At 38.9% G+C, this 9,837-nt stretch overlaps 1 protein-coding gene across 1 annotated transcript; it reads left to right on the top strand.

Annotated features, from left to right (window-relative positions):
• The first annotated feature begins 2,343 nt into the window (after positions 1-2,343).
• Positions 2,344-2,901, top strand: LOC106393900 (classical arabinogalactan protein 9-like). The gene has a single exon (XM_013834546.2). It carries the CDS (start codon positions 2,344-2,346, stop codon positions 2,899-2,901), a length of 558 nt encoding a protein of 185 aa, XP_013690000.2.
• Positions 2,902-9,837: the final 6,936 nt, after the last annotated feature.

The raw sequence follows: 9,837 nt of genomic DNA, 5'->3' as shown, positions 1-9,837 counted from the left end.
CTTTTCAACAATGGGGTTGTAATTGATTTGGAATGGTCCATACTGAGGAGGTAAAGAATTTAGAATAAACTAGACAAGAAATGAATCATCCACACTCATTCCTAAACCCTTTAGCTTTGCCGCAAGATTGGTCATTTCAATGCAATGTTCATGCGTAGACCTTGTGCCATCATGTTTCATGGTTGTAATATCTGCCATAAGTTTCCCAGCAAGGGATTTGTCTGCAGTCTTAAACCATTCTTCTATAGCCGCTAGATAAGCCTTAGCTTTCTCTGCAACTGGAAGGGAAGTTTGATGTTGCTAGCTATTGTCATCCTTAAGAACATGATGCTCAATCAGTTAGCTTTCTCCCACGCTTTATGGAAAGCCTTTTCTTCTTCAGTACTATCATTAGTGAGTTGGCTAGGCTCTTCTTCACAAAGTGCCAAGTCCAAATCTAGTACACCTAATGTGAACTCAAGTTTCTCTTTCCATTCGGAGAAGTTAGTTCCAATGAGGATGGAGACAGAAAAATTGAATGTATATGACAAGAAATTATAATGTTCCTGTGGGAATCACATAATCTCATATAAAGTCACAGATTCATGGAACTTTATTGAATGATGTACCGAGTTATTCAATCTAAGTTATATGTGGATATCCTTAGCTTTCACGATAACAATCATTCCATTATTGAGTGATGTATTGAATTACTCAAACCAAATCATCTGTGGATGTCTTTAGTTTACACAATACATACGCTCTTAAGTAATTAATCAATTCTCATGATTATAGTCTATCTGTGGGTAACTAAATAATTCATAAGAAGATCAAAAACTTGGATTAAATAATGATTTTTAGTTGCAACTATTAAGGTAAAGTCACTGTGGTGATATCTAAACCCTAATAAGCACTTTATGTGAAATAATGTTTTGTACGAATTGTGTGTTTATATGTATATAAATTATTTCTAACGGATTATGAATAGAAAAATTTATAATTTAAGTGCAAAATCGGTTTTGTACGAATTATGTACAAAACGATTATGCAGTATATACAAAACACGCTGTACTAATTATGCACAGACCGATTATTATTATTATCAATTTTGCACAAAAACTTCACGAATCATTATTTATAGGGTAGATCTTTGAAAATCCTAATTTACATAATCCCGAAATTTGCACGGAAAAGGGTTTGCGGAAAAACCCTAATTTGCAGAACACCGTTTTTGCACGGATCCTGTACTGCGGAAAATTATAATTCGGGTATGCACAAACTATGCACGATTCTTTTAAACAGTAAATTATAATCCTTAGATGCACAAACTATGCACGATTCTCATAAACAGAAAAATAATTATTTCAGATGCACAAAGTTCGCACACATACGAAAATAAAACTCATAATAAGCAGATCCAGAAATCTTAATACTCGGATCTATCAATTTCAATTATCAAGTTCATAGATCTATTATTCTTAATGGATTAAACAGATGTTCATAACCATGCTCTGATACCACATGTAAGTTAAATTTACATGAACCCTAAGATCTTTAAACATCTAGGTTAATCACATAATAGAATCATATGAATGTTTATAGAGTTACCTGGATTCATTTTGCCTCAGAATCTTCCTGAATGGATTGAATCATGAATGGAAGATGAACAACTCAATCTCTTCTTATGAACTCTTAGGTTTCTTACGCCTCGCCTATAACGTTAGTTGTTGCTTTTAGGATATCTTTATGATGGTTTAAAGATATGTATTTATAGGTGGAGAAATGACCTAATTCCTCTTTAGGGTTTCCTTTAGATTAATCTCAACCGTCCATCAAGGTAGAGATAAATTAGGAATTACTCATTTATTTCTAATTTCATTGGTCACCAAATATATTAAGGAATAGCAATATTCCAATAGAAAACGGATAAATATAAGACCATATAATAGGGAAAGAAAATATTCCTTACATTCTCGTCGTCTCAGAAGTTGCTGAAGGATCCGGAAGGCAGTCGGGTACGTACAAGAACGAATGTTTGAAAAAAAAACTAAATGTATATTTTAAGGGGTGGGTTAAAATAAATGGCATAAGATATGTAATATTTCACATGATATTAATTAGTTGAATCATTTGATAATTTTATGCAACTGTTTTTATTTTTTGTTGTAAGTAATCTGGAAAGTTGGTTTGAAATATAGACTTGCACTTTTATGTTAGCAAAAAAAAATTTAGACTTGCAAAGGTCAAAAAACACACTTAAGTATGATTTTGACTCCTTGTAAGTTATGCCATTTAATTAAGACATTGACCTCCTAATGTTTATATGCATCAAACCATCTCGAACTAAGACTTATACAATAAAAAATGTCATCTCCTCAGAACCCCTGGCTCTCTCCTAGTCGTCTAGCTTCCGTTCTGAATCCATCGTCGTCCACTTCTGGTGGGCTGCTACCCAAACCTCCTGACCCCCCTGACCCATCACTACCCCCATCAGTTACCGATTTTCCCCTTCTCCTTCCTCCCCCTTCTTCTTCTACTTACCCCAAATCTACTACTGTTACTGCTACAGTTAACCCTAATACTGCTCTCCAATTCTCCTCTGAGATTTTGCAGGAGCCATCTACTACTTCTTCCACTGTTCCTCATTTAGTCTCTGATGTTACCATGAGTGACAGTGTGGAAGTTTCCTCCTCTCCTGCTGAGTATGTCACTACTAACTCGAACACTGAACCTATACTCATTACCATCCCTCCGAAAAACTCCTCCCCTATCCTTACTAATAAAGCTTCTGCTCCTTCTCCCTCTCCCTCTTCAACTAAACCCCTTGCCTCCAAACCTGACCCCAATCTCTTAAGCTCTAACCGTAACCCTATTCCCATTCGCTCATCCTCTAACCCTATCCCTAAGCGCTCATACCCTTAACTTTCCTCTAAATCCTTAACTCCCAAACCCCCATTAACTAAATCATCTAACCTTCCTCCCTCCTATGCTTCTAAAGTTAAGCTTCCTTCAGACCGTTCCCTATCTAGACTTGCCCCCACCTCTATCTCTCCTGCTGGTAAACCGAGAGTACTCATTCCTGATGTTGTTTTTGAGCGTGGTGCTGCTCTTCACAAGGAGTACATCGTGGGCTCTTTTATTGCAAAATGCCAAACTACGGCCCCATTCAAAGCGTTCTTAACTACATGTGGGGAAAAAGCTCCAAGCTGGAAATTCACCTGATGCCATTGAAACATTCCATGCTTGTTAGAGTTCCCAATGAGTTCATTAGATCAAAAATACTGGAAAAGAAACTGTGGTACGTAGATACTTCTATGTTCTATGTCTCACAATGGGGCTCTAACGCTGAGGAAGAATATCCTGAAATTACTTCAATACCGCTGTGGGCTCATATCCGAGGTATTACTTTTGACTTACGCACAAAGGAAGGTCTCAGCTTGGCAGCAGGTCTCGTTGGTGAGCCAATTGGGACTGATGATTACACAAAAAACATCTCAAGCCTCAACATTGCCCATGTCAAAGTGGAAGCAAATCTTCAAGCACCTTTACCCTCATGTGGTGAACTTGTTCGTGAAAGTGGTGAAATTATTGATGTCGACATAGAATACCCCTGGACCCCCCCCCCTTCATGTTCCCATTGCAACCGTATTGGTCAAATCAATAAAAATTGTATCTACTCGCCAGCTCCCCCTGTAACTGATGGTTTCTCAGCATCGTCTCCATCCTCCAGTGCAGACCCAGTCCATCTTAATGGCTACTCGCCGCATGTCAGTATGGATGCTGCAGTAGTAGAAAAGTCACCAGTTCCCTCAGATACTGCTCCTGATGTGATTAACTTAGCTCCTTCAGTGGATGTGGCTGATGAACTCCCACCTCCTACTGAACCACTGAAAGCTGATGAACCTAACCCACTCCCTGTAGTGACTGCTGAATCCCAAGAGATCGTTGAATGCACTATTGATCCCTTTGAATTTCCCCTAGTTACCTCTCCCCCCTCTCCCCCATACGCTCCTCTGTTTTTCCCTTAACTCCTGACCCACTCTCACCCCAAAGCCCTCAGCTACCTTTAATTTTTACCGAACTTGCCTCAAATTCCTCTGTTGTTGTTGGCCTCCCGGCCCTTCGTGCCCCTACCTTTTCCTCCTATATAGCCAAACAACAAGTTGCCTCCTTTAACTCCCCTACCATCTCCCTTCCTCTTGCCTTCATGGATACATCCTCCCCTTCTTTTATTTCAACCTCTAACCCTTTTCTTCCCCTCTTCCCCTCCTCTGATCCATCCCATCCTACTACTGTTACTGGGGGCTCCCATTTAAGTGGAGCGTCTCCTTCCCTTTCCCAATGAGTACAAAATTATTTTTTTGGAACGTCCGAGGACTCAATGATCCGGACAAGCACTTGCCATTTAGCCAATGGTTAAGCTCTTATCGCCCTGTTTTTGGTGCCCTTTTAGAAACACACATCAAGGAGCAAAACCTTTCCAACATCATCACTAAAGTTTGCCCTGGTTGGAATTTTGCTTCGAATCATAATTCCGATGAAGATGGCCGTATTGTTATCATCTGGAGTCAATCTGTCTCTATTCAGCTACTATCCCAAACTAAGCAGTCTCTGACTTGTGAACTCACCTTGTCTCCATCGCAAAAAGTTGTGTTCACGGCTGTTTACGCCTGCAACACTGTGGTGGAGAGATCTGATCTTTGGGTTGATCTTTTAAATATCCAGCAGTCCCTCTCTACTGATCTTCTACCTTGGACTGTAGGGGGTGATTTTAATCAAATTCTCCATCCCTCTGAGCACTCTTCCCCCTCATATCAACTCTCTCACTACACCAATGATAGACTTTGCGGACTGTCTCCTTCAAGCCGGCCTCTTTGATCTGAGATTTCATGGCCAACTAAATACCTGGACAAACAAAACCCCCTCTGATCCCATAGCTAAAAAGCTAGACCGTCTTCTTGTTAATCAGTGCTGGGTATCTCTCTTGCCCCAAAGCACGACTGCCTTCTTATCCCCAAACTTCTCCGATCATTCCCCATGTGTCCTTGACCTTGCTCTCCCTCTCCCTATCTATGGCACTAGACCCTTTAAATTCCTCAACTACCTTACAAAGCACCCCAAATTCCTCCCCATTGTTGCGGACTTCTGGATTCAGACCGGTGGCACTGCTACGACCCTTGGAGAGCTATGCTGGAAACTAAAGCAGACAAAAAGAGTGCTTAGAAAGATAAATCGTGAGAATTTCTCAAAAATTCAAGAGAGAGTGGCTATTGCTAACAGTTTGCTTAAAATTGTGCAGGGACAGGCCTTACAAGACCCCTCTCCAGCGCTATTTCAGAAGGAAAGAGAACTAACAGAGAAATGAGAATTCTTGCGGACCATTGAAGAAGCTTATTTTCGCTAAAAATCAAGAATTAATTGGTTGAAAGAAGGGGACTTAAATACCTCTTATTTCCATAGAATCTGGAAAGTGCGTACTGCAGTTAACTCCATTCGATCATTCTTGCTCCAGAATGGCGATTTTATTTTTGATCCAGTGGAGATGGGAATCATAGCAATTAATCACTTCAAAAGCATCCTAGCCCCTGATGTTGTTCCTGTTACCATCTCATCACTTTCTTGGTTTCAATCAATTATCAACTTCCGCTGCTCTACCACTCAAAGATCCATGCTTTCTCTGCTCCCCTCATCGGAAACTATTGTCTCAACCCTTTTCAAACTCAACCCCAACAAATTTCCAGGGCCTGATGGCCTGACCTCAGGGTTTTTCAAAGCTTCCTGGTCTATTCTTGGTCATGAAGTCACTGCTGCTATCTCTGCTTTCTTCAACACATGGTTTCTTCCAGCAGTTGTCAACTCCACAATATTGTCTCTAGTACCCAAGCACCCTGGCGCCTCCTCTGTTGCTGACTACAGGCCTATTTCCTGCTGTTCTACCATCTACAAGGAAATTTCTAAGATCTTGGTTGCAAAGTTGAAGCCCATTCTCTCTGATCTTATCTTGCCAAACCAGACAGCTTTCATTCAAGGGCGGTTGCTGGTCGAGAACACCATTCTTGCTACTGATCTTGTTGATGGTTACCATAAGAATAAGGGTCCCCCGCTTATAACCCTCAAAGTTGATATTGCTAAGGCTTTTGATACTCTCAATTGGGACTTCTTATTCATCTGCTTGAGCTCTCTTGAAATCCTATCTATCTTCCTTAATTGGCTGCGTCCTTGTGTTTGTACTCCCTCATACACAATAGGTTACAATAGCCATATTCAGGGTTACTTCAAAGGAAAGCGTGGTCTACACCAAGGGGATCCTCTCTCGCCTTACCTCTTTGTGATTGCCATGAATTGTCTCTCGCTTCTTCTCAATAAAGGAGCAGCAGATGGAAGATTCGGTTACCATGCTAAATGTCACTCCTCTAAGCTTACTCATCTATGTTTTGCAGATGATCTCCTCATTTTCACTGATGGTAACCTCTTTTCTGTTCAAGCCATTCTCCAAATTGTCCATGACTTCTCTCTTCACTCTGGCCTAGCGGTGAGCATCCAGAAAACGTCCTGTGTCTCTTCGGGCTTGCCTCAAGATCAGGTTGATGCTATTGTCTCCTCAACAGGCCTCTCTCCTGGCACTCTTCCTGTTCATTATCTGGGCATCCCTCTCACCTCTCAGAAGCTCTCCCTTCATCTCTGCTCTCCTCTACTGCAACACATTAAAGGAAAAATTAATTCTTGGAGTTCCAAAGCATTATCATTTGCAGGCAGACTGTTGATGATTAACACTATCATTGCGGGTATCACCAACTTCTGGTCATCAACTTTTGTACTACCCAAGGCATGCATTAAGAAGATAGACTCTCTCTGTGGCTCTTTCCTATGGCATGGTTCAGCAGAGGGCAACCATTCAGCTAGGGTAGCTTGGGATACGGTTACTCTCTCTAAGGATGAAGGAGGTCTAGGGTGTAGGGATCTTATCTCCTGGAATACAGCATGCTCACTGAAACTCATCTGGCTATTGTTTACAAACGCGGGTTCTATATGGGTTGCTTGGTTTAAGGAAGAGATTTTAAAAGGAGATATAGCTAATTTCTGGACAACATCTCCTAAGCAGCGCTATTCGTGGTTCACTAACAAACTATTAAAGCTGAAGAATATTACCTATGATTGGATCAAGATTGAGGTTGGCACCGGATCTTCGGTTAGATTTTGGACTGACAATTGGTCTCCTTTCGGTAGGTTCACTGACTTCCTTGCTCCTCAACGCCAGAACTCCATGGGCGTCACTCTAAATTCAACACTTCAAGATTTGTTCTCTGAAGGTTCTTGGGCAGTTCGGCCTGCAAGATCAGAGAAGCAGGTTCAGGTACAAGCTTATCTCTCCTCTCTTGAGCTTTCCAGCTACCCTGACAAGGTAAAATGGATTGTAAATGGAGTTGAGTGGTCTAAATACAGCACTGGTGCAATCTATAATTTAGTTAAACCTCATGGTAGCTTAGTACCTTGGAGGAATGTTGTCTGGAATCGTGGAGGTATTCCTAAGCATAGTTTTCTAACTTGGCATGTAACACTGAATCGTTTGCCAACAAAGGATCGTCTCTTGTCGTGGGGTCTTCAAGTGTCCCCTGGCTGTGTTCTTTCTTCTTCTCCATTGGTGACGGAGTCGCGTGATCACCTGTTTTTTGACTGTCCATATGCCTTAGCTCTATGGAATCTCTTCGCCTCGCGTCTAACATCTCCACTTCGCGCTCTTGGACAACAACTCTTTCCAATATGCAGAGTCTTCAGGGTCCCCCTTGGTTGAAGAAGCTCTCTCTCTTGGTGTGGCAACTCACCCTCTACTCACTCTGGTTCGAGAGGAACGTGCGCATCCATAAACAGATTTTCAGATCACATTCTCAGATTGCAGTTGGAATGGACAGGACTATCAAGAATCGTATCCATAGCTTCAGAGACAACAATCCTGCAACTACTTCTCTGATGATGCAATTCTGGTTGCGCTCTCCTCATTGATCCCCATGATCCCAACGACTTCAACCCCCCTTCGGTTTCATCGCTAATTTCCCTACGACCATCCAACTTCTCTAATGGGCCTCATTATTTTGTTTAGGTTAATCACTTGATGTGTGTTTCTTAATGGGCTTGTACTATGAAAGGACAATATTATGTAAGGGCTGAGCCCACAAACTAAGGTCTTGGCTAAGCATGTTTTCTTTTTTTCTCATGCAATTTTAATAGAAAAACAGTTTCAAAAAAAAAAAAAACCATCTCGAACTATTTAGATATTCCGATGTTAAAATCTTCAATCTTTTTAAAAGAAAAAATATTAGCACTATAAAAATAGTATAAAATGGGCATCTCAACAATTAGTATAGTAAACATATCATCAGATGATAATAAATAATAAGTTAATATCGCAAAATAAGCTCACCCAATAATTTTTCATTTCAATAACTATAAATATATAAATATTTTTAATATATTTTTTTATAATAATTTCTACTCACATATGACCAATAAAAATACTTTAACACATTATTATTTTAAATGTCATAAAATTTAACATCAGCATATTTTTTTTGTTACGTAATTACAAAGTAAAAAAGTCATGTGTTCATATATATTATTTTCTAATTTTTAACATTTTGAACCGTATATATATGTTCAAAAAATTTCATTTTCATTTTTATTTTAAATTTTTAAATTTTTAGTTTTTCTCTTATCACTAACTTTTGAGTATATAGTTTTCTTCTAAAACATCATTACTTTTTCCCTTTTGTTATTTTCTTATAATATTAAATCACTAACTATGAATTTTATAGATTAATTTATAATAATATCAACATATGTTACGATTTAAATTAACTATAATACATAGTTTTATGGGTTATCTCTACGATGATTTTATAGTTTTATTTTTACTCTTTAATTATTTTTTCTCTTATTTATTAGTTTTCATTTTTAAATAATGATTTTCTATATTTTTCTAAGAAAATGAATAATATATAATAATATTATATTAATTTATATAATTTCCTTGGGTCATGATTTAGATAAATAACAACATATATCATAATCTCGTGACATATATTCATATTGAGTGTTTCTAATTTTATATAATCATTTTTAAGAAACCAAAAAAATAATCTTAGAGCCGAATAAACACATTGCGTATTCTGAATATACATTAATAATGAGTTATATTGAACATGCCCAGTGAAATCACCGAACTGCGGAAAAGTGCAATCTGATCAATATGGTGGAGGATACGGATATGCAGGAGAAGGATGCGGATATGCAGGAGGACATTCAGGCAGAAGACACTCAGGAGCAAGTGGCTGCTCTCATGGCTGCTGCACGGCTGCACCAGGTTATGGTGGCTGCTCAAAATGTTGCTAAAACAGTACAATGTATTCACCACACCAGGTCACCACTCACCAGACACCAGCATGGTTGCTTCTATATGTACATATATGTGTGTGCGTGAGTATATGTAAAACACATATGGTGTCATAAGTTAAGGGCCTCATATGTACTACTAACTAATAAAGGGCATGATAGTTTAAGAAGCGAAACTAAATATGGAAATGTTTTATAATGTAATAATGGATGTGTTAATTTGCTTTGTATTATTCTCTGTATGCATGATAAAACTGTATGTAGTTGCCGTCATTTTTCCCCAACTATAGCAAGTAGCCTCCAATTCCGATTACCGAACTTGAGGTACTTAATCTTTATACAACAAAGTAGAATAAAGAGTCCGAGCACCATATATAAGTTGTCTAAATTATGTGTTCTTGGTATATGCTTGATCATAAAATTAGGAAAAATTCTTTACAATGTCAAAATTCATCCATATGAGTAATAAAA

Source organism: Brassica napus, chromosome C4, assembly GCF_020379485.1.
Source record: "Brassica napus cultivar Da-Ae chromosome C4, Da-Ae, whole genome shotgun sequence".
NCBI classification, from domain to species: Eukaryota; Viridiplantae; Streptophyta; class Magnoliopsida; order Brassicales; family Brassicaceae; genus Brassica; species Brassica napus.
This window is presented reverse-complemented; position numbering and strand designations above follow the sequence as displayed.